The 26,386-nt window shown below is 48.7% G+C and overlaps 1 protein-coding gene across 5 annotated transcripts in view; it reads right to left on the bottom strand.

Moving 5' to 3' along the window:
- ripk2 (receptor-interacting serine-threonine kinase 2) overlaps window positions 1-25,305 on the bottom strand; it is a 218,176-nt gene extending 192,871 nt beyond the window's left edge. For 2 of the 5 annotated variants that reach the window (XM_085992712.1, XM_085992710.1), the window contains exon 1: window positions 24,830-25,303. In XM_085992712.1, the coding sequence (XP_085848838.1) occupies window positions 24,830-25,020 (191 nt within the window). In that variant the 5' untranslated portion in view covers window positions 25,021-25,303. Of the gene's footprint in view, window positions 1-24,829 lie in introns of all 5 variants that reach the window. The other 3 variants (XM_085992709.1, XM_085992708.1, XM_085992711.1) reach the window with 2 other exon arrangements.
- Between the last annotated feature and the right edge of the window lie 1,081 nt (window positions 25,306-26,386).

Raw genomic sequence — 26,386 nt, forward strand, 5'->3', positions numbered from 1 at the left:
CCCCACCATCAGCCCACCCCCCCTCCCCACCCCACCATCAGCCCACCCCCCCTCCCCACCCCACCATCAGCCCACCCCCCCTCCCCACCCCACCATCAGCCCACCCCCCCTCCCCACCCCACCATCAGCCCACCCCCCCTCCCCACCCCACCCCACCATCAGCCCACCCCCCCTCCCCACCCCACCATCAGCCCACCCCCCCTCCCCACCCCACCATCAGCCCACACCCCCTCCCCACCCCACCATCAGCCCACCCCCCCTCCCCACCCCACCATCAGCCCACGCCCCCTCCCCACCCCACCATCAGCACACCCCCCCTCCCCCACCCCACCATCAGCCCAGCCCCCCTCCCACCCCACCATCAGCCCACACCCCCTCCCCATCCCACCATCAGCCCACCCCCCCCTCCCCACCCCACCATCAGCCCACCCCCCTCCCCACCCCACCATCAGCCCACCCCCCCTCCCCACCCCACCATCAGCCCACCCCCCCTCCCCCACCCCACCATCAGCCCAGCCCCCCTCCCACCCCACCATCAGCCCAGCCCCCCTCCCCACCCCACCATCAGCCCACCCCCCCTCCCCACCACCACCATCAGCCCACCCCCCCTCCCCACCCCACCATCAGCCCACCCCCCCTCCCCACCCCACCATCAGCCCACCCCCCCTCCCCACCCCACCATCAGCCCACCCCCCCTCCCCACCCCACCATCAGCCCACCCCCCCTCCCCACCCCACCATCAGCCCACCCCCCTCCCCACCCCACCATCAGCCCACCCCCCCTCCCCACCCCACCATCAGCCACCCCCCCTCCCCACCCCACCATCAGCCCACCCCCCCTCCCCACCATCAGCCCACCCCCCCTCCCCACCCCACCATCAGCCCACCCCCCCTCCCCACCCCACCATCAGCCCACCCCCCCTCCCCACCCCACCATCAGCCCACCCCCCCTCCCCACCCCACCATCAGCCCACCCCCCCTCCCCACCCCACCATCAGCCCACCCCCCCTCCCCACCCCACCATCAGCACACCCCCCCTCCCCACCCCACCATCAGCCCACCCCCCCTCCCCACCATCAGCCCCACCCCCCCTCCCCACCCCACCATCAGCCCACCCCCCCCTCCCCACCCCACCCCCCCTCCCCACCCCACCATCAGCCCACCCCCCCTCCCCACCCCATCCCCCCTCCCCACCCCACCATCAGCCCACCCCCCTCCCCACCCCACCATCAGCCCACCCACCTCCCCACCCCACCATCAGCCCACCACCCCCCTCCCCACCATCGGCCCAACCCCCTCCCCACCCCAACATCGGCCCACCCCGCCTCCCAATACAATACAATACAATACAAATCGCTTTATTGGCATGATAAGGTACATCTTATGTTGCCAAAGCATCAAAATACATTTATGGTGAACACATAAATGCAGTTCCATTCATACAGTGTATAAACAGGTATATCCCTGAGTTTATAAATATACATTCGCCTTGTTTATATATACTCTTGTCTTAGTTTACTGGTTGTCCCTCTGTTCATGGCAAGCTGTAACATAGTGTGCCGCCAGTGTTACACAGCTTCTCTCCTCCCCCAGTAGGAATGGGAGTTTTTGGTTGTCAGTCAGATTTCTGAATTCTGGGCATATTTGTGAGAATTTTTGGTAGAAATTCTCTCTGATGCCCTGATATTTTCCACAGGCTGTGAGGAAGTGCATCTCTGTCTCAACTACTCCTGACTGCAGTGAGAGCATATCCTGTCTTCTCTTGGCAGCCTGGTCTGCCTGTGTCTGCCTTTTTCGATCGCTAGGCTATGTTCGCTAAGTCTGTACCTTGTCAAGGTTCTTCTCAGTTTGTTATCCTTTACCATGGTCAGGTAATCAGCTATGTTGTATTGTCTGTTTAGGGCCAAGTAGCAATTGAGTTTGCTTTGGGTTTTTGTTGTTTCTGCCCAATATGACAGATATTTTTCCTTTTGCTTAGCGACGATTGTGTTGGGTCGAATTCTTTGTGTTACCCTGTCACTGTCCTGGGACTGGTTATTGTTAGTATTGTTATTAGTTACTTTATTGAGTCCCAGGACTAGTTGACTGAGGGTATTCTTCTTTATGGTCAGCTCTTGCATTTCAGGGCGTCGTAGTGATAGCATTGGGGGATGCTCATTTGTAGGTGATTCCAAAATTTGGTGGCTCTTTTTTGGATAGTGATTATTAATGGGTATTGGCCTAGTTCCGCCCTGCATGCGTTGTTTACTGTTTTCCTTTGAGTCCGGAGGATACTTTTACAGAATTCCGCATGTAGGATCTCAATTGGGTGTTTGTCCCATTTTGCAAAATCCACCCCACCATCAGCCCACCACTCCCGCCTCCCACCATCAGCCCACCCCCCCCTCCCCACCATCAGCCACCCCCCCTCCCCACCCACCACCACCATCAGCCCACCCCCCCTCCCCACCCCAACATCAGCCCTCCCCACCCCACCATCAGCCCACGCCCCCTCCCCACACCACCCCCGCCTCCCGATCCCACCTTCAGCCCACCCCCCCTCCCCACCCCACCATCAGCCCACCCCCCTCCCCACCCCACCCCCCCTCCCCACCCCACCATCAGCCCATGCCCCCTCCCACCCCACCCCGCCTCCCGATCCCACCTTCAGCCCACCCCCCCTCCCCACCCCACCATCAGCCCACCCCCCCTCCCCACCCCACCATCAGCCCACCCCCCCTCCCCACCCCACCATCAGCCCACCCCCCCTCCCCACCCCACCATCAGCCCACCCCCCCTCCCCACCCCACCCCCCCTCCCCACCCCACCATCAGCCCTCCCCACCCCACGCCCCCTCCCCACCCCACCCCCCCTCCCCACCACCCCCCCTCCCCACCCCACCATCAGCCCACCCCCCCTCCCCACCCCACCCCCCCTCCCCACCCCATCAGCCCACCCCCCCTCCCCCACCCCACCATCAGCCCACCCCCCCTCCCACCCCTCCCCACCCAGCCCCCTCCCCTCCCCACCCCACCATCAGCCCACCCCCCCTCCCCACCCACCCCCCCTCCCCACCCCCCCTCCCCACCCCACCATCAGCCCACCCCCCCTCCCCACCCCACCATCAGCCCACCACCCCTCCCCACCCCAACATCAGCCCACCCCCCCTTCCCACCCCATCAGCCCACCCCGCCTCCCACCCCAACATCAGCCCACCCCCTCCCCACCCCATCAACCACCCCCTCCCCACCCCACCATCAGCCCACCCCCCTCCCCACCATCAGCCCACCCCTTCCCCACCATCAGCCCACCCCCCTCCCCACCCCACCCCCCCACCATCAGCCCACCCCCCTCCCCACCCGCCCACCCCCCCTCCCCACCCGCCCACCCCCCTCCCCATCCCACCCCATCAGCCCACCCCCCTCCCACCCCACCATCAGCCCACCCCCCCTCCCCACCATCAGCCCACCCCCCTCCCCACCCCATCAGCCCACCCACCTCCCCACCCCCCCTCCCCACCCCACCCCCCCTCCCCACCCCACCATCAGCCCACCCCCCTCCCCATCCCACCATCAGCCCACCCCCCCTCCCCACCCCACCCCCCTCCCCACCCCAGCCCCCCTCCCCACCACCCACCCCACCATCAGCCCACCCCCCCTCCCCACCCCACCATCAGCCCACCACCCTCCCCATCCCACCATCAGCCCACCCCCCCTCCCCACCCCACCATCAGCCCACCCCCCCTCCCCACCCCACCCCACCCCACCATCAGCCCACCCCCCCTCCCCACCCCACCATCAGCCCACCCCCCTCCCCATCCCACCATCAGCCCACCCCCCCTCCCCACCCCACCATCAGCCCACCCCCCCTCCCCACCCCACCCCACCCCACCATCAGCCCACCCCCCCTCCCCACCCCACCATCAGCCCACCCCCCTCCCCACCCCACCATCAGCCCACCCCCCCTCCCCACCCCACCATCAGCCCACCCCCCTCCCCATCCCACCATCAGCCCACGCCCCCTCCCCACCCCACCATCAGCCCACACCCCCTCCCCACCATCAGCCCACCCCCCCTCCTCACCCCACCATCAGCCCATTCAGGTATATATAAAAACTTTGAAGAGGAGCAGATTTCTGACCAAAATTCTTCCCACAATCAACAGCCGCAAAAACAGATCAACACCGCCAATAACAGATAAACACCACAATCTTCTATCTATACAGCATCTTTAACATTAAAACATCCCATGGTACTTCAAAGGTAGATGTATGGAAAACAGGTGCCGAGGCAGGAAAGCAGCAATTAGGAGGGGTGATCAAAAACTTGGTTGAAGAAATGAGTTCTGAGGATATTTTTTAGAAGTGAGAGGTTCAGAGGCAGAGAGGATTTTAAAGTTGAAGAGGAGAATTTTAAATTAGAGATGTTAAGGGACAGGCAACTAATTTAGGTTAGTGAGGATGGGAGCCATTGCCAATGGTCTGTAGTGGAGGATAGAATAACTGTCAATTTGTGACAGGCTGTAAATTAACTGTCAATCATTTTGGTTGCTATTTGTGGGACGTTACTCTATGCAAACTGGCTGTCACATTTGCCTACATACAAAAGTGACCACACTTCAGAAGTAATTAATTGGCTGTGAAGTGTTTTGGGACATTCTGAAGATGTGAAAAGTACTATATAATGGACGTTTGTTCCTCACTCAACTGTAGGGTGCATCAAGGCCAAGCCCAATGCTATACTTTTCAACAAGGGTCACTAATTATAGATCAGGAGCAGAACCATTGCTTATTGTTTCCCACCGTAGCTTGGGAATACCAAAACTAATTATAGTCTCCAACAGTGCACCACTAAGAACAGCTGAGCCAGCTCAGATCAGGGATTGATCCTGGGGTCTTTCTGAACTGTATGGGATGGAAACTGGGGCAGGTTGCGTAGGCGGGGGCTGGAGTTTCAGACAGAGTTTTAACTCCACAGTGTGCGTCTTTTGGCCCTGACAGATTCTCCGCCCACAAGTCAGTCTGATTGGCAAGCTTGGCTTGCAGTCGGGCAGGGAGCACTCCAGAGGAGGCCGCAGGACCAGGTAGGTCTGAGCCCTACCCCGGGGGGGGGGGGGGGGGGGGGGGGGGGGGGGGGGGGGAGAGGGGGGGTTCCGATCCCGAAAGGGAACCGGTCCAAAGGGGAAACCAATCCCCGACCCCGGGTGCGGGGGGGGGGGGGCGGAGGGCAATCCCGGAGTGGTGGGGGAGCTTCGGGGGCCATGAGGAAGCATTCTGCTCCTCCTGGCCTACAGGATTGTTCCCTGAGGCTGTCCTCGCCTCACTGCAGCTGCTGGGTTTCCCAAGGCCTGGGAAACATGGCTGGCCACATAAAAACCTGCAAAGTTAAGTTATATCCAACACTTCCAGCCTCATTAACATATTTAAAATGCCAACCCGCCTCCTGGGAGCAGTTGCTGTCCACCCCTCATCCCGCCTCAGTAAAACCCTGGAGTCGGCAGGTTGGAGCCGGGCTTCCTGACCCGCTCAGAATTTTTGCCCATTTAACCCCCCACCCAAATCCACACCCACTCGCTAACCTATGTTAAAATTCCCCCGATTGCTCAGAATCACATCACATGAAATATTTACCCACTGAGCTATCAGGTCAACATTCCATACATCTTACCGATTGGATTTTTTCTAGTGACACAAGGATTTTCCCATAACTCATCTGTACTTGCATCACAATGGAATTTGCAAAGGGAAAATAAAGGGGATTTCCTCTGTGTTTGGGGCTCCTGTAAAAGTTGTAAAACTAAAAACAAAAATTGATTCAGAACTTCTCAAACTGCGGAGAAAAGTAATGATGATGGGATTATTTGTGTTGTGAAACTTAAATAAAGGACAGAGCTACAAATTAGAGATTGGTAACTGCTTTTTTTTTAAAACAATAAAAATTGAGAATTTTTCTCATGGAATAACAACAGTGAAGCAACTCTGTCGATGAGGAAAAATCCAAGAATCAAATTACAGCTCTGATGTAATGTGAGCTGGGGAAGGAGAGTTCTTGCAAGTCGACAACAATGAGTCCACTTCAAAAGGGACTTCAGTTCAATGATGATCAATCCTAATGATGGATAAGTAGGAGTTTTTATACAGCCTCCTTCACACTGTCACGTCGATTAACTCCAGCGAGCTGAATTAATATTCAGCCAGACTGTTTTATATGTACATTTTCTCTTCAAAGTTAATGTGGCCAAAAAACCCACAAATGCTGCATTCGCAGCCTAAGTGCCAGAATGCATCCGCCTAAAACCTCCAGGGCTGGCCTTTGCCAAATCTGGCAAGACCATGGGACATGTACTCATGGACTGTCATAGAGTCACAACGGCACAGAAGGAGGCCATTCGGCCCATCGAGTCCGTGCCGACTCTCTGTAGAACAATCCAGTCAGTCCCTTTCCCCTGATCTATCCCCGTAGACCTGAAGGTTTATTTCCCTCAAGTGCCTATTCAGTTTCCCCTTGAAAACATTGAGTGTATCCACTTCCACCACTTCTGTCGGCAGCAAATTCCAGGTCGTCAGCACTCGCTGTGTAAAAAAGTTTTTCCTCACATCTCCCCAGTATCTCTTGCCCAAAACCCCAGTCCTTGTACCATCAACTAGTGGGAACAGCCTTTCCCCGTCTAGCCTATCCAAACCCGTCATAATCTTGTACACCACTATCAAATCACCCCTCAACCTCCTTTGCTCTAATGAAAACAAATCCAGCTTCTCCAACCTGTCCTTGTAGCCAAGATTCCCCCATCCCCGGAACCATTCTGGTAAATCTCCTCTTCATCCTCTCAAGGGCCTTCACATCCTTCCTAAATTGTGGTGACCAGAACTGGACGCAATACACAAGTTGTGGCCTAACCAGTGCTTTATAAAGGTTCAGCATAACTTCTCTACTCTTGTACTCCATACCTCTATTTATGAAGCCAAGATCTCAAATGCTTTGTTAACCAGTCTCTCAATATGTCCTGCCACCTTCAGGGACCTATGCACATTAACTCCCAGGCCCCTCTGTCCCTGCACACTCTTTAAAACTGTGCCATTAAGTGTATATTTCCTCTCCCTGTTCCTTCTACTAAAATGCATCACCTCACACTTCTCTGTATTAAATTCCATCTGCCACTTGTCTGCCTATTCTACTAGCCTTTCTATGTCATGTTGCAGTCGATTGGTATCATCATCACTGTTTGCCACACTCCCAAGTTTGGTGTAATCGGCAAATTTAGAAATTCTACTCCGTATTCGAATATCCAGGTCATTTATATATATCAAAAAAAGCAGTGGCCCCAGCACTGACCCTTGGGGAACACCACTGTCTACCATCCTCCAGTCTGAAAAACAGCCATTTACCACAACTTGCTGTTTTCTGTCGATAAGCCAATTCCTTATCCAAGCTGCCACTGCCTATTCCATGAGCCTCAATTTTGCTAACCAGCTTTCTATGTGGTACTTTGTCAAACGCCTTCTGAAAATCCATGTAGACAACATCCATTGCATTCCCTTCATCAATCCTCTCTGTTACTTCATCAAAAAATTCAATTAGATTAGTCAAACACGATCTGCCTTTTACAAATCCATGTTGGCTCTCCTTAATTAGCTTAAACCTCTACAAGTGCCCGTTAATAATCAAGGAAAAAATTGTTTCTAAAACTTTACCCACCACTGATGTTAAACTGACCGACCTGTAGTTACTGGGATTGTCCTTACACCCTTTCTTGAACAATGGTGTCACATTTGCCACATTCCAATCCTCAGGCACCTTCCCCGCATCTAGGGAAGATTGGAAAATTATGGCAAGCACTTCCGCTATCTCCTCCCCCAATTCCCTTAGCAACCTGGGATGCAAGCCATCTGGACCAGGCGACTTGTCCACTCTAAACATACCCATCCTGTCTATCAATTTTCATACCTTCTGTTGCTTCTACCTTTTCCACTTCAACCGATATTTTGTCAACATCCACCTCCTTAATAAACACCGATACAAAGTACTCATTGCGTATTCTAGCCTTGCCCTGCGCCTCAAAGCATATATCACCTTCTTTGTCTCTAATCGGCCCCACCCCGCTTCTTACTACCCGCTTACTGTTTACATGCCGGTAGAAGATTTTTAGGTTCCCTTTTATGTTAACCGCCATTCTCCTCCCATATTCGCTCTTTTGTCAATCTTATTTTCATCTTCACATCCCCTCTCAACTTATTGTATTTGGTCTGATTCTCCCTTGAAGAATTCATCTGACATGCATCATACACCCTCTTTTTTTGTTTCATCATCTTCCTTGCTTTGGTTCCCTTACCCTTCCCTTTTGTTGGGATGTTCCTAGCCTGTACAGTACTTGGAACATCTTCTCCTTAAAGACAGTTTTTCCTGTCAGTCTTTGGTTCCATTTTACACTGGCTAGATCTTTTCGCATCCCATTGAAGTTAGCCCTATTCCAGTTTAGAAGTTCCACTCTAGATTGTTCCTCGCTCCTCTCCATTGCTAATCTAAATCTTATGATACGATGATCACTCGTACCCAAGTGTTCTCCCACAGACACTTGGTCGACCTGGCCCACCTCATTCCCCAGCACCAGATCCAGCAATGCCTCCTTCGTAGTTGGGCCAAGAACATACTGGTCAAGGAAATTCTCCTGAACACATTTCAGAAATTCCTCCCCCTCCTTTCCCTTTACCCTAGCATTATCCCAATCAATATTTGGGTAATTAAAGTCCCCCAAAATCACCACTCTATAGCTCTTGCATAACTCTGCGATTTCTCTGCAGATTTGCTCCTCTAATTCCCTCTCACTATTTGCAGGCCTATAGAATACCCCCAATAGCGTGATCATACCATTTTTGCTCCTCAACTCTAACCAAATGGATTCTGTCCTTGTCCCCTCAAGAACGTCCTTCCTTTCCAACACTACAATGCCTTCCTTAATCAGCACTGTCAAATCCACCTCCCTTTTTTCTTCCCTATCTTTTCTGAACACCTTGTACCCTTGAATATTAAGTGCCCAGCCCTCCCCGTTTTTAAGCCATGTTTCCGTTATTGCCACAACATCATATTGCCACACAGCTAATTGTGCTTGTAGCTCACATACCTTATTCACCACACTTTGTTAGTTTACGTACATGCATTCTAAACCCATTTTTGAATTTTTCATAGTCTTTCTTTAGGTTATTGCTTTCAGATTTGCAGGGATAAAGGTAAACAGTAATTTAGAGTGATGGAGGCAATGAAACCAGCTGTTCAGTGTTAAAACGAAATTCTATATTATTGGGTACAAAGCATGTTCAAAAAATGACAATAGCTTCATAAACTCTGTTTATAGAGGCCTCTTTTCATGTTCAATACTCGAGTTAAATTGCTGCACAAGTTGTTAGGAAGTTATACAACAATAATCTCCTTCAGCTAAAGCACTGTATTAGGGCTGGGGGAGAGAGAGAGAGAGAAGAAATCAGAGTTCAGCCACAATGCTGATAATAGTCTTTTATCTATTTATCAGTTTCAATACTGATGAAAATCAACCAGAAACTTTGGCAGCGATTTCGCCAGCAGAGGCGGGATCGCGGTGGGAGATGTGGTTGGTGGGTTCTGGTCCCGCTCCCGGCTGCAGCCGCTCTGCAAAAATGATTTTCCGTTAATAGGCCTGCCCTGCGGGGTTGCCAGCCAATTAAAAGGAAGCAAGTCTGATGACATAATTTGATGACGCGTCATCAGCCGGTTTCTTTAAAGGGACCATGGCCGCATTCATTTTGACATTTGTGCAGTCAGTGTTCTGCAGCATTGAGGTGCTGCAAACATGATGCTCGTTACGGTGACTTTTTTATTGCTGATTTACAAACCTGAGGTTTTTGTGTATATTTCAGGTTCTATTTTTAGTGTTAAGAATCGGGGGAATTGGAAACCCAGAAATCCAGGTAAATTCAGAGAAAATCAGCTTTTGTTTGGAACATTTGAATGGAGTTGATGGCTCTATTGAAGCAATCCAAAAGAGTTCCAACAATGGCCCAGATAATTACCCATCAAGCACACAATACTACCACATGCGCCACATTTGAAGGAGAGAATTACAATGAGTTAGTACAAAAGATTCAGAGGAGGTAACAGATTTTTAATTTATTGTATAATTTTAAAAAATGTTCAAGGACAGACAGACTGTGGGCAAGGCACAGATGACATCTTTAGGCAGAATTTTTTTTTCCTTTCAGGTTTTATTTACTTTTGATGCATACACAGTATACGCTTTTCTCCACCTTTAAAACTTTAAATGGGAATGTGCAGGCAGGAAGGAAATCATAAAAGAATCTGATTGTTTTCTCCACGTTGAAGTTTAAATACATTTTGTAGTGCTAAAAGTCAGATATACCAAGCAAGAAGGTAACGTGTCCAGTTTTGGGGCACCTTTAGGATAGATGCCAAGGAGAGGGTGTAGAAGAGATTCACTAAGATCATACCAGTGATAAGAGGGCTTAGTTATGAGGAATTGGGCTCTTTCCATTAGAGCAAAGAAGTTTAAAAGGAAATCTGATAGACGTGATCAAAATGATAAGGGAACATGTTAAGGTAAATCAGATAAAAATATTTCCGTGGATCTGTGAGTCAGTAACTAGAAGGCATACATTTCAGATAATCACCAAAAGAATGAAGGATGGGGCCAAATATACATATATATATATATACTAGCTGGGGGGGCCCGGCATTGCCAGGGCAGTTTAGAGGACCGCGCGGTTGACGGCCGGCCGCTGCCGCTCCCCCGCTCTGTGTCTCGGGCCGAGCGGTTGTCAGGCCCGGCCCGAGTGACCCCAACTCACCTCCCGCTCCGGCGGGCCGCCGCAGCTAGTAAAAGCAGGGGAAAAAATGGCGGCAACGTTTCGGGAGGCTGCAGGATTAGGTCCCGCCCGTGACGCACCAATTGGTCAACCATCAGGTCACTCAACGCTAATGAGCGGTAGGATTGGTCAACCGCTAATGAGCGGATTTTTTAACGTTTTTTGTATACTGTCCAAACAATTTTTGCCTCACCAAAAAGTAAATACACCTATGACACTCCCCTGATCATCAGCTTTCTTTTGATATAACATATGTGTAGGTACGCACTATAACTTTTGAGTGTATAGCGGACAGACAGACAGACCGACGGACAGACACCACTATCCTTTTATATATACTAGCTGAAGTGCCCGGCGGAGCCGAGGGATTTTTGAGTGCATGTTGTTGTTGGAAGAGAGAGAGAGAGAGAGCGACTGGGGGGAAGAGAGAGAGCGACTGGGGGGGGAAGAGAGAGAGCGACTGGGGGGGGGAAGAGAGAGCGCGACTGGGGGGGGGGAAGAGAGAGCGCGACTGGGGGGGGGGAAAAGAGAGAGAGCGACTGGGGGGGAAGAGAGAGAGCGACTGGGGGGGGAAGAGAGAGCGCGACTGGGAGGGGGGGAGGGGGGAGAGAAGGGGGGGAGAGAAGGGGGAGGGGGGGAGAAGGGGGGAGGGGGGGAGAGAAGGTGGGGAGGGGGGGAGAGGGAAGGAGAGAGAGAGTGGCCCGCGGGCGCAAATGGAGCCAAGCCCCGGGAACAGGCGTGAGCCGGCTTGAGGCTGTGAGAGACGGCCAGGCCCGGTTGCCGGGGTAACCCTTCCCCCCTTTCCGAGCCCCGTCCACCCCACCCCGCACTCCCGAGCCCCGGCCGCCCCGCCCCGCACTCCCGAGCCCCGCCCCCCACTCTCCCGAGAGCCCCGCCCGAGCCGGCTTCAAGACCGCTGAGCGGGGAAGAGAGAGAGATGCCGCATCTCACCTGCTGGCTTCCCGCGCTCTGTGCCTCGGACTGCTGTGTGTCGCCTGCTGCGCGCGCACCCTGTGCCTGTCCCGTGTCCCTCGCGGCCGACGCCGTTGCCCCGGGTAATGTGACGGGGGAGACTGGAGGGGGGGGGGGTGGAGGAGCTTACCACAAGCCGTGGGACAATTACCTAGCTCGGGCGTGGCTGGGCAGGAGAGGCCCAAGCTTTGAGGCCTTACAAAAATGGGGAAAGGTAGGAAAAAGAATCAGGTTAGAGAAAATATTTACAAATGAATTAACATTTTTTTTAAAACAATTTAATAAAAGCAATTATTTTTTGCTGGAAATGTAGATTTGAAAAGAAACACGCAGAAAGTGGGAAAAAGAAATGAAAAGTTTGGAATCAAGATGGCGGCCACTCACCTCGGTTCAGAAGGATAAGGCCCGCCCACACACGCACCGATTGGTCAACCGTCATGTCACTGAAGCTAAGATTGGTCAATCATCCTGTCACTCGACTCTAGGAGGGCCTGACCGCACGCGCGACGAACCCGCCCCCGCGACGCAGCGATTGGTCGACCGTCGGGTCGCTCGACTACGATTGGTCGACCTCGACGTCACTCGATGCTAATGAGCGGAATTTTGAACATTTTTTGGATACCGTGGGCGCAATTTTTGTCTCACCAAAACGTAAATACGCTTCTGACCGTTCTGGAATCGTAAGCTTTCTTTTGATGTAACGCACGTGTAGGTACGCTCTATAACTTGAGAGTGTATAGCCGGACAGACAGACAGACAGATCGATCCTTTTATATATAATATATATATATAGTGAGTGTATAGCCAGACAGACAGATCGATCCTTTTATATATATATAGATAGATATATATGCAGAGGGTTGTTAGGATATGAAAAGCTCTACCAGAATCAGTTGTGGAAATAGGAGAAAGTTCACTAAACTGATTCCTGGGATGATGGGATTGTCCTATGAGGAGTGATTGAGTAGACTAGGCCTATATTCCCTAGAATTTAGAAGAATGAGAGGTGATCTCATTGAACTATATAAAATTCATAAGGGGCTTAACAGGGTAGGTGCTGGGAGAATGTTTCACCTGGTTGGGGAGTCTAGAACTAGGGCTCACAGTCTCAGAACAAGGGGTCGGCCATGTAAGGACTGAGATATGTAAGAATGCATCATCGCTGTAAAGTAACTTGACTAAACTCAAAGTTGACCAAATTTAATGGATCGGCATACCATGAGGGACTGAGGGCCGTATTACTGGGCAAATTCCGTAAAACTCACAGATAAGGAAGTGGGCCTTGAGAGTTCGAGCTATTGTTAACAGGAAATTCTTCAGACAATGACATAACCGGCCTTGAGGCCCACTGACTAACAGATAAGGAGAGGAGAAAGCAAAACAACTACTGGCCATTGTTAACGTGGTCTGGGACATGTACGCATTGGGCGGTCTGCTAAGTTTTGGGGTATAAAAAGAGCAGTCGAAAGACACTAGGGGCTGCTGCAGTGAGCCGGGCGACTTGATTGATCGCTCAGAGAGCCTACTAGTCACCACTGAACTGATCACTCGCTGGTGTTAGCACTTATGTATGCTTGTAATCGCTGTTGATTTTAAGTGAAGAATAGTTACCCTGGAATCTTTGTCTCGAGTTGTCTGAACTCTAAGTACTTTTAGACTGGAGTAAAAATGTACACGTCTTACAGATGAAGAGAAATGTCTTCACTCAAAGTGTTGTGAATCTTTGGAATTCTCTACCCTAGAGAGCTGTGGATGCTCAGTCATTGACTGAGATAGATAGATTTTTGGACTTTAAGGGAATCAAGGGATTTGTACGGGAACGTGGAGTTGAGGTAGAAGATCAGCCATGATCTTGCTGAATGGCAGAGCAGGCTCAAAGGGCTAAATGGCCTAGTCCTGCTCCTATTTCTTAAGTTCTTATGTTCTAATCTGTAGTAGCTTTTAAAAGAACTTGATAAACATTGGAAAAAGAACATTTTAAAAGGGAATGGACAAGGGCAGTGGAATGTAACTTAGCAGACAGCTCTTTCAGATTATCAGAACAGACACAAGGGGTAGAATGGCCTCCTTCTTACTGTAAAATACTAAGGCCCCAATACTTACGGGGAGACAAGGAGGGTATGGGAAAGCGCGGGGAAATCGCGGCAAAACCAGAGACGTGGAGTTCCCGATGAACTTAATGGCAGAACCTCATTATAATTTTTTCTTTCGTTTCCCGACCAGATTAACAGGCTGCCGGGCAGGAAAACCAGCAACAGGAGGCCGCAGCTGGGCGCTCTAATGGACAGTCCCCAGCAATCGGGACGGGGAAGGGAGTGAGAGATTGGGGCGTGGAGTGGGGGAAAGAGAGCCATCGCAGGAGGGAGGGAGCAAGAGATCGGGACTTGAGGGGAGGGGCGGAAAGAGGTCATCACAGAAGGGAAGGAGAACACGTCTGAAGGAGCTGTGGGGTGGGGCAGCAATCGTGGCAGGGTGAAGGCTAAAGGCTTCCTTGAGGGGCCGAGGGGAGCAGTCCTGCTCCTCTTGGCCAACAAAGAGCCCTGGGAAACCAGTGAAGCATCTGTTAAATTTAAATCAGGCTCCCAATTGCATATTAACTATTTTAATGAAATGAAGTGTCCCACCTCTCCACAGTGAACACTCGTATGTCAAGAAACCATACGTGGCGGGTTGGGGACGCATTCACTGCTTTTCAAATTTTTAACATCCCAACCCTCTCCTGCCCATCATGGTGGGGTTAATATTGAGGTTCAGGATTCTATAAAATCATCATACAAATACAAACACTTATTGTTGTAGTACTAATGATTTCATTGAAAGGATTTGCCCCAGGTGGTTTCTGAAAGGAAATAGAAGTGAAATCCTATTAATTTTACTTCAATTTTTTTTTTATTTTTTTTTTTAAGCATCACCAGAACCTATCTTATCATCACAAGCCAATTACAAAGCACGAGTTTTAGTTACTTGTTATTCATTGATCAGTTTTTATGTTAGCCACAGTTACATCACCTGCCTTGTACATTCCCAGTCGACATAATTCACACATGATAGATCAGTCCCTGAGAAATGTGGGAAGTCAGTTTGTTTCCCTTTTTGTGGGTGTGCCTTGCTCTACAGAACACATACAGAATCATGTTGGCACACACTGCAATCAATTTAACCGTAGAAGTTTACAGCATTAGGGGCAGCCATTAGGTGCATCGTGTATGTACAAACCCTTTCCTAAAGCAATCCAGATCAAATCCTGCTGCCCTGCTCTCTCCCCATAAACCTGTATCTTCCTCCGCTTCAAATATTTATCTACTCTAGATATTGGATTTGTTGCACTATTTCTCTTACATCTCTGCCTATCAACAAAAACAACAACAGTTTGCATTTATATAGTGCCTTTATCGTAATAAAACATCCCAATGTGCTTCATAGGAGCGTTATCAGACAAAGTTTGACACCGAGCCACATAAGGAGTTATTAGGTCATGTGAGGTAAGTTTTAAGGAGCATCTTAAAAGGAGGAGAGAGAGGTAGAGGGGTTTAGGGAGGGATTTCCAGAGCTTAGGACCTAGACAGCTAAAGGCATGGCTGCTAATGGTGGGGTAAAACAAATTGGGGATGCACAAGAGGCCAGAATTGGAGGAACACAGAGTTCTCGTACAGTTGTAGGGCTGGATGAGGTTACAGAAACAGGGAGAGAATTTTAATTTTGAGGCGTTGCTGGACTGGGGGCCAATGTAGGTCAGCGAGCTCAAGGGTGATGGGTGAATGTGAGTTAGTGTGAGTTAGGATATCAGCAAATCATAGGACATTTATATTACAGAACCAATTCTGGAATCTTGTGAAGCTGCTAGCACTGTGGCAAACTATGAATTTGCTCCATTACCTCCATACAGTGGATTCAGATAACCAGGCACAACATTGGAACAACTGCACATGCAACTTGAAACATCTGACAGCAAACCTTGCTCAATGTAATAATCATATTACTGGCCTAACAGCTCAGGCCACTGCTGAGCTTATGCTTTCAGGTAGGCCATTTACTTTTGCCATCAATGGCACTTTGCCTCCAGAGGCAGGGAGCAAAACCTCGTCTCCAGGCAACATTCTGGGCCTCCAGATGCACATACATCATGTTGTCTGTATTACACACTATTCCTCATACCCATCCCCCAAACTGATTAACTTGTAATTATATTTGTAGTCATGAATCACATACTAATGGAAGACCAAATGATAAACTTGCATTTATATGGCACCTTATCACCTGTCTAAACAAAATCTCAAAGCTCTTCACACATATTAGTTTTGCAGTCACTGTTGTTGGGTAGGTAAGTGTGGCAGCCACTTTGCACATGACAGGATTCCACAAACAATAATGGGATGAATTATTTATATTAGTCAAGGAGGAATGTTGGCTAGGACACTGGACACGCAGCCTGCTCTGATAGTACTATGGAATCTTTAACATCCACCTGAACAGGCAGATAGATGGTGTCTCAGTTTTAACATCTCATGCGAACAGAAGAAGTCAGCACTTCTGACCATAAAGCACTCCCTCAGTGTTGCATTGCAGTATCAGTTTAGATGATGTGCTTGTGCTAAGCCAAGCTGACACTTTTCACTGGGAAATCATAATCACCCCCCTTAAAACTAAACTTTTTAGCTTTCCCAATGGCTCTGTGAATTTACCAAGCGTGCATGCTGAGCCACACTGACCAGGAAGTCAATGCCTCAAGGAAAGTAATGAAGGAAGGGACAACACTGGTGAAAAATGCCTTAAAATTAATCATTTGACTCGCATAAATTAAATCAGGATTTTAACTTCCTCCCACCCCGCCTCCTGTAAGGACTCTATTTTTAACAAGTGCTTACAGGTATGGGTGGCACCAACTTTGAACAATAGAAATAATTCAGCAAAAGGACAGCTGTCCTGGTAATAATATTAGAAAGATCCTGTAGTAAGTAAATTCTACCTGCCCAAAGGCAACTGAAGTTAATTTTCACAACAGATATTGCTCCTCCTCCACAAAAAAATATTAATTGGAACATATCAATTATATTCTTCCTAATATGAACTGAAGTCAAAATGCCAGGTGTAAGGCAATCATAACCACACACTTGTTTTTCAGGATCTGAAAATTCTGATTTTATACAGAACCATGTCAGCAATGTACAAGAAAAAAGACTGGCTGCTTTTTAAAATATGCAGCTACTAAACATTTTCAGCTTGGCTCAATTGGTAGCACTCTTGTTTCCAAGTACGAAGGTTGTACGTTCAACCCCACTACAGACTTGAGCGCACAATCTCGGCTGATGCCTCAATGCATCATTGTTGGAAAGCTACACTGTTGGAGGTGCCATCTTTCTGACGAGATATTTAACCAAGCTCAGGTGACGTAAAACAAAATCCCAGAGCAATATCGTGAGCAGGGACTTGTATCCTGAGCAACATGCCTCTCTCAACCAGCAACGCCATTTGCTGGGGTGGAAATTGGAAGCCATATTTGAAAATATATGTGACTGTACTTCAACCTGAGGATGCGATAAGGTCCTATATGAAAGCAAGTTGTTCCTTTAACTTTGGCTGAGCTGAGAAAAGTGAATGGAAAACATTTTCTAAAACTTCCACATAGCTTACACAACCCCCAACCAGAAAAATGATGCATCCAATTATAAGTGCTGCTCCATTTTAACATTTACACAAGTACACTTTAGCACACTTTTCCCCCAGAAGTCTGGATTTTTCGTTTTCTTTTGGGGGGTCGCGAGGGAGGATAGAGATGTGAAGAGAAGTAACTTTATGCTGGACAAGTTTTTTGATACAGTGCTTGTCCTTGCTACTAGATGGTGAGTTTGATCACTATGTCTACTTGCACTAATGTCTGATTGCTCACAACCAAAAATATAGACATTTTCATGGTGTTTCTTTTTAATACATTAAATTAAAGGCCTTCACGGCAATCATAATTTAGCAAACCTACCTGATTTAAATATCAGATTATCGAAGTGGGATTGTAGGGCATTTCAGAAGAAGAGTGAAAAGACATAGTTAGATGTATCTTTCAAATCAACATTACAGTTGTTAGTACCTCTGAAGATACACAATATACAACCAGTTTATACCAGCTAAAACCTGTTCTGATGACAGCAGAGAGAAATTCCAGAGTGCTTAGAGACTGTAGTATACACCCATCATGATGAGGTATCTCCATCTAAAGTGTAGGAAAATGTATTCAGAGAATGATTTGAGTAATTACTAATGTAACAATTCTACCACTAACGTGGCTTAAAGACAACAGCAACACTACTGGGAGATGAACTAAACTTCTGTTACATGAACATCTACGAGCATGAAAGTAAATTGACAGATTCCTGCCTCCAGCTCCGACTCATTCCACATGGATTCCATTTCAAATTTCACACTTTTTCTTTCAGATCCACCCATGATCACCAATACTTCTGATATTCAATGCTCCTCTAATGTCTGCACTTGCCACTTCAAGCAATTCACCCACTTTTCTATGTGCCACTATATACATGTCCTAGACCTCACTCTTTAGCAGCACTGATTTTATTTCAAGTCTGTCCTGGCCTTCAGTTTGTCTCATCCAGCATTTTAACAAACCTGCTTTTCTTCCTTTCAGATAACAAGGACCACAAGCTTCAACAATTCTTGGACACCAACCTACCTCCTGATCATTCTTCCTCTTCACTTCCTTCCAAATCCATTACTCCTCCCAATCTCACCATTGGATTTTCACAGGCCTTCGTCTGACTTTTCCTTCTCTGACCCTGAGCAATCTGTCCATAACATCTATGCTCCCACCTCAATGAATATTGAGCTTGACAATGATATTGAGTTCTTCCTCCACCACCTCCGTACCTAATTTTTTTGCCGAGCAAGCTTCTTCCTGCAAATTAGACCTTTTCTTCTGACTTCAGTCTCCACTTTGAACCCCTGCCCTCCCTTAATGTTTACATTGAGAACTGCCAATGTCATATCAGTCATGTCAATTTCTCCATTCCCATCATTCACTCTGATTTATCTCCCTCCAGACTTGCAGTGCTCTGTTCTCTCAGATATAATCTCAACATCATCATCAAACCTACTGTTGCTGTATGGTAGAAATACCTCTACCTTGAGGCCGAATGCCAATTCTGACAAAGTCCCCTATCTCCTCCTGGACCATGATCCTACTACTGAACACCAAGCCATCATTTCTCAGACTAACCTCATTTCCTCTGGAGATCTTCCGCCCTACGATCACCATTTCCCCAACCTCTTAGTTTCCCACCTCCACACAGCCCGCTTTCAAGTAAAACAACGTAGTGGTGACCAAAATGTTGGCTAAAGGTACGGGTTTTAAAGAGGATTTTAAAGGAGGAAGTAAGGTGGAGAGGTTTAGGGAAGGAATTTCAGAGCATAAAGCCTAGGCAGGTGAAGGCATGACTGTCAATGGTGGGTCTATGTGTTGAAGAGGATATGGGGTTGAAAGGTCAGCACGGGGTTAAATAGGATGCCAAGATTGCGAACAATCTGGTTCAGCTTGAAACAGTGGCAAAGGAAGGAGAGGGAGTTGGTGGCAAGGGCAGAAGATATTACGCTTCTTCCTACTGTTTTGCTTCATAATGCTTTGGTTTCCCCAATGCCCGGTACGAATGGTGCCTAGGAGGAAGAGAAGGTTAAATTGTTCAAATCCGAGGATATTCCCGCCCGCCGATATATTATCTTCACTGATTTTGCAGTCGACTGAGGCTCCCACTGCAGGCCCAATGATGTCATCTCTGCACAACGGCATTTTGACTGGAATTCGAGAGGCCCACACAAGGTCAACCCCGACAGCGAAAACATGGCAGGACTCACTCAGTGGCCAGAAAAGATCAAGATAAGCTTTTTAAAAATTACTTTTCTGTGGAATCCTTGCAGACCACGAGACGCAGAAGTGCTCCTCCGAGCGGCACAAGTTTTCCTTAGGCCACCCCAGCCCAGCCTTACCTCTCCCTCCCAGCACCGACATGCTTAAGAGTTTTATGCAGTAACAGTATACTACCCTGGAAGCATCCTCAAATGCCAAATTTGTAGATACAGGGAACTTACAGAAATAAAGGTAATCATACAGTTCTAGTCACACAATACAAGTGACTTATTGACATATTTGCTTACTGTTTTAACAAATACTTATTAAGCATTTCAGCCCTGTTACAAATCAACATCACATTGACCCAACACAATTAACAGTTGCATATATTCCTGCTGTGGATTGCATCAATTTGTACTGATGGAGGCAGAGTTTACCCATATCGCTTAGCAAGGCTGAAAATGTTCTATAATTTAGTGATTAAATTGCAGTCTCATCCTGAGTATGGGTGACCTCCTCTTCCATTAGCATGAAATTGATGCTGGCTTTGGCTGTTAATGACACTTAGGGGGAAAAATTGAGTTGCGCCTCCTTTGGAGTGCTAACTTCGCCGGGGCACTACTTTCAGCGCCCCGAAAAAATTAACATCCCCACGGCCGAAATTCACCGGTAGTGCCCCAAGAGGGAAGCGGGGTGCTACTGAAAGTGCCCCGCCTCCCTCTTGTAGCGCTGCAAGTGAATATCGCGGCGCTACGTGCCACAGCACCACGCTCTGCGGCACATCACGCCGCGGTATTGCAGGCTTTCCTTCCCTCCTTAAAGGGGAGGGGCCTAGTGCAGCACGACCCAGGGCCCATTTGGGCCACCAGGGATCAAAGTGCTGGCAAAAGAACCCAGCACTCAAGAGGAGTGCCGGGCTCATGGAGCGCAGCTGGTACTCCGCGGGGGGGCTGCAGAGGAGGCAAGGGACGGCAACGGGGGCAGGCGGTCAGCAACAAAAATGGCCGCCTGGCACCTCCCCTTTAATTTGCGCTGCCCCGGCCGCAGGTAGGCCCCGCTGAGCCCGTCGGACATAGCATAAGTCAGGGGGCGCTACCAAAGATCGCGGCTGGGGCACAAGCGGGGCGCTAGTTGCTTTGCGCCCTCTAAGGGCGCTAACGGGAGGCGCAAAGCAACCGAATTTTTAGGCCTTACTTTTTAACTTGGCATAACATGAATAATTAGACAAACTTAAATTTACGTGCAACATTATCTAGAAAAGTCTCCTTTTTAAATTTTCTATGAAGCTCAAAGTTATTTCAGGAACAGCATGATACAGTCTGACAACTGTCCAAGATTTAGAAGGATGTCTTTTAACGCGCAATGTACCTCCACTAACTTATGCAAGAAATAATATAATCAGCAGAACTTAATTATTGTTGTATAAACACCAATTTCCCAACCTCGAATTGTCCTTCTAGACTGTCCCACTGAAATGCCTCATGTAACCCAGCGAAGGTCCATATTAAGTACAAACAGGTTGCTACTTCAGACTGTCCAAAGAGCCATGGAAACTTAGAAACCACACTACTAGTTGGAATTAATAAAATATAATTTTTGCTCTTTAAAGTGAAGTCTGAAAAAATGCCAGTTAACTCTTACTGGAGGTGCATCATACCAACTGCTCATTGTATCCATCTTTACATAAAGAAAATCCTAAGCCCAAAATACTTATCACAATAACCTTGGACCCAACTTCAAATCAGTTGACTCTACACACTCTGACTGTAGACACACATGCTCTATGCCTCAGATGTAGCAAACTATTGAATGAACAAAAGATAGATCCTCAATAGTTAGCTAGGACTGGAAATTAGTAATATTCAGAGTTTCGGATGATATGTTCACATGGATGAGACATGGCATCTTACACAAATCACAATCTTGAAATTATTAAGAGATATATTTGCTGATTACCTATTCATATTGCAGTGGTGTATGCATGACAACACACACACTGAAGGATTAAGAGCATGGGCAAATTCACTTCATATTTCAAATAAAATTGCTATTGAATTCTGTCAGTTGTGGCTCAGTTGGTATCGCCCTCACCTCGGAGTCAGAAGGTTGTGGGTTCAAGTCCCACTCCAAGGACTTGAGCACATAAATCTAGGCTGACAGTCCAGTGTAGTACTAAGAGAGCGCTGCACTGTTAGAGGTGCTGTCTTTCAGATGAGACGTTAAACCAAGGCCCGTCTGCTCTCTCAGGTGGACACACTCAGCAGGGGAGTTATCCCTGGTGTCCTGGCCACGATTTATCCCTCAATCAACATCACTAAAACAGATTATCTGGTCATTATCCCATTGCTGTTTGTGGGAGCTTGCTGTGCGCAAATTGCCACCTTTCCTACATTACAACAGTGACTATACTTTAAAAGTACTTCATTGGCTGTAAAGTGCTTTGGTGTGGCGTGCGGTGGTTGTGAAAGGCACTATATAAATGCAAGTCTTTCTTTTCTTTTTGAATTGCTGATTCACAGTTGTACAAGATCCTCCTTTTCTAAACTTAAGAATTCTTGCAATTCTTTAAATAGCCAACTCGACAGAGACAAAAACAGTACTCATAATAGGTCTACACAAGTACTCTCAAATTGCGAGTAATTTGCTGTGAAGCAGGTGCAGCGTATAATGAAATTGGGATATATTGGCCCTGAAATTAGGATCGGGAGCTTGCCGCGCGTGCAAGCCCCCGATCTGCACTCACCCTGCGCGCCGACATCTGAAGCCCGGGCCTGCTTGCATTTCCTGTCACTGGCCCGGTTCAGATGTCGGCGCGATGTGCTTACCTGATCCAGCAGCGTAGTTAGTGCGATGTGCCGGCTGGGATCTGGTGAGCACTGTGCAGCCAATCAGGGGAGGGGAAACTCATTCATGAGTTTGACAGTAAGAGCTGTCAAACTCATGAAAAGTATGGGCTGCCAAAACACTACTTTGACTTTAAATAAAATGTTGTAAATTCTTTAAAAATAACAAACCTGTGGAAAAAAAATGTCTATATTGTACTAAAAGCCCACTTACCTGTAAAACTAAATACTTACGTCTGGTTTTTCCACGCGTAAAAACCGGAGGCCTTTACACTCGGGCAACTCTGGAAAAAAAAGGAATTTCACTGCGCACGCACTGCCTGTGCAGTCGCACGCGTACTGCCTCTTAACCCGATAGCAAAATACTGCAGATGTTGGAAATCCGAAATAACAACAGAAAATGCTGGAAAAACTCAGCAAGTCAGGCAACATCCGTGGAGAGAAATTTGAGTTGACGTACAATCCCTCTACACCTCCATCCCCCACCCGGATGGCCTGAGGGCACTCCGCTTCTTCCTCGAACAGAGGCCCGACCAGTCCCCATCCACCACGACCCTCCTCCGCCTGGCTGAACTTGTTCTCACATTGAACAACTTCTCCTTTAACTCCACTCATTTCCTCCAAATCAAAGGTGTTGCCATGGGTACCCGCATGGGTCCTAGCTATGCCTGCCTTTTCGTGGGCTATGTGGAACAATCTTTGTTCCAGTCCTACTCGGGTCCCCTCCCTCACCTCTTTTTCCGATACATTGATGACTGTATCGGTGCCGTTTCCTGCTCTCGCCCCGAACTTGACAATTTCATTCACTTTGCCTCCAATTTCCACCCCTCCCTCACCTTCACATGGTCCATCTCTGACTCTTCCCTTCCCTTCCTCGACTTCTCCGTCTCCATCTCTGGGGATAGGTTAGCGACCAATATTTACTACAAGCCCACTGACTCCCACAGCTACCTGGACTACACTTCCTCCCACCCCGCTTCCTGTAAGGACTCTATTCCATTCTCCCAGTTTCTCCGCCTCCGCCGTATCTGCTCCGACGATGCCACCTTCCACACCAGTGCTTCAGACATGTCTTCCTTTTTCCGCAACCGAGGATTCCCCTCTACCGTGGTTGACACTGCCCTCGACCGTGTCAGTTCTATCTCCCGCACCTCTGCCCTCACCCCTGCCCCTCCCTCCCGGAACCACGATAGGGTTCCCCTTGTCCTCACCTTTCACCCCACCAGCCTCCACATTCAACGGATCATCCTCCGGCATTTCCGCTACCTCCAAAGTGATCCCACCACCAAACGTATCTTCCCCTCCCCTCCCCTTTCAGCATTCCGCAGGGACCGCTCTCTCCGAGACACCCTAGTCCACTCCTCTATCACCACAAACAGCCCTTCCCCTTCGCCTGGCACCTTCCCGTGCAAGCGGAGGAGATGTAACACCTGCCTCTATACCTCCCCCCTCCCCACTGTCCAGGGCCCCAAACACCCCTTCCAGGTGAAACAGCGATTTACTTGTACTTCTCGCAATCTAGTATACTGTATTCGCTGCTCACGATGCGGTCTCCTCTACATTGGGGAGACCAAACGCAGATTGGGTGACCGCTTTGCGGAACACCTCCGTTCAGTCCGTAAGGGTGACCCCGAGCTTCCGGTCGCCTGTCATTTCAATTCACCGCTCCATTCCCACTCGGACCTCACCGTCCTTGGCCTCTTGTACTGTTCCACGGAAGCTCAACGTAAACTCGAGGAACAGCACCTCATCTTCCGATTAGGCACTCTGCAGCCTTCCGGACTCAATATCGAGTTCAACAATTTCAGATCATAACCTCGGCCCCTATTTCATTTTCACTTATATTTTTCCACTCCTTTCCTTTCCCCCCCCCCTTTCCTTTTGTTTCTCTCTCACACCTGGCAGCTATCTTTTGCCCTGCCAGTACACTTTACACCTAATCACAGCCTATTACCATCTCGTCTAGCTTCTAATCTCTTTTACTTCTTTTATTCTTTTGTCCGATCGCAGCCCTGCCTTCGATCTAGTTCCTTTTCTCTCCAGTTTTGAAGAAGGGTCAAACCCGAAACGTCAACTCAAATTTCTCTCCACGGATGTTGCCTGACTTGCTGAGTTTTTCCAGCATTTTCTGTTGTTATTTTGCCTCTTAACCCCTTGGGTCAGAGGACAGGAAATGCCGGTTTTCAGCGCATGCTGAAAACCGGCAATTCCTCTGGGCACACGCGTGAGTACCCCGTCCTTACTCACGCGTTGTGTCCGGAATTACTGGGCCATTATATAAACATGCAGCATCTTCTCCCCTCTCCCATGCACGATCAATGCCATAAAACCATACCCTTCCCCCATTGGAGAGTCGAACTGTAGGCACTTGACCGCCACTGTCATTCTCCAGTCGCTGTGCTGCGCTCTGAACACCACGCCATAGCCTCCTCTGCTGATGTAATGCAGGTCCACCAGCTTCTGGTAAGGAACCACGTCCAAGATGGATGAGATCGTAGAGAAACTGCTCCCCCGCGAATACTCCATAATTTTAGAAACGCACACAGATCTGTTTCTCCCTCACTTCAGTCCGTGCCTCCAGCGTTTGCTCATCGCTTGAGGACGGGTCAGTTCCATGGGACAAAACACATTTTCACAAGCTAACGCCCCTCCAACATAACATAACGGACGAGTTTGCACGGCCCTTGGAGTCCTGAGTACACTTTCGTCTTCGTTTTAGGTCGAATGTTATCGCCACTGTTGTCAAAGGAGATTCACCAGCGAAGGAGCTGCGCGTCTTTGGCCACTTTGTTACAGGAATTCCCCAAACTCAAGACTCTTCCGCCTTTCGTGATCAGCCACGACGTAGCCTTCAGCGTACCAGAAACCACGCCTTTTACTGGAAACCAAACAATATCTGGCTTGTGGAGCTTTCACGTAATATTCCTGAAAGACTCACTTTAAAAAAAAAAATCAGTTTATGTAGCTTTCATTGCTGCTTAAATATACCTGGCTATGGGTTACCACAGTAATGTAAAAACGTGTTCCCCTCTCCCCTATAAGTTACTGAGGGCACTGTAGTTTTGTATTTGAATCAGAACAACTAAAAATTTATGTAAAAGAATCGAAGGTGATGTATGTCATTTATGAAGTTGGTGCTACCTCAGCTGAAATATTCCACTTAAAGTGATTGTCAGGCGAGGTTCCAGCACTTTGCAATTGCTGCCAAGCCACCGTTTCCTGGGAAAGTAATCCTAAATCATCAGATGACAAATTTCAATGACAGGAGTGTATTAAACCAGAGTAGGATAGTCTATCCACTGTAGATGTCACACCTGGCGAAGGAAGTTTGGAAACAAGCCAACTCACCACGACAGACTCAGGGATGCGTCATCTGAATTCCACAGTACTGTAATTAACAACAGAAATTGTTGGAAACACTCAGCGTCCAAAAGGTTAGGGAGGAGAGAGGCCTCTTACATTGTTCCAACGAAGCTCGAGGAACAGCACCTCATCTTTCTATTAGGCACCTTACAGCCTTCTGGACTTAACATCGAGTTCAACAATTTCAGCCCATAAATTGGCCCCTGCAATTTCTTTTTTTCTCTCTTGTTCCCTCACATGGTAGGGCTGTTAATGTTGCTGCCATCAGCATCCACACATCATCTAGAGCCATCTTTTGTTTCTTAACTTGTCCCATTACCTTTTGCCTTACACTATCATCCCTTTTGTCATTCAATCTCCATCCTATCACAGACCTTCCCTTTGTTCTTTCCTCCCCTCCTCCCTGCCCCTGCTTAAAAATCTCTCCTCCCTAACCTTTTCCAGTTCTGACGAAGGGTTCGACCCGAAACGTTGACTCTGTTTTTCCTCTCTTTGATGCTGCCTGACCTGCTGAGTGTTTCCAGCACTT

This window comes from Somniosus microcephalus, chromosome 7, assembly GCF_052327205.1.
Source record: "Somniosus microcephalus isolate GS21.2 chromosome 7, FLI_Smic_1.0, whole genome shotgun sequence".
Classification (NCBI taxonomy): domain Eukaryota; kingdom Metazoa; phylum Chordata; class Chondrichthyes; order Squaliformes; family Somniosidae; genus Somniosus; species Somniosus microcephalus.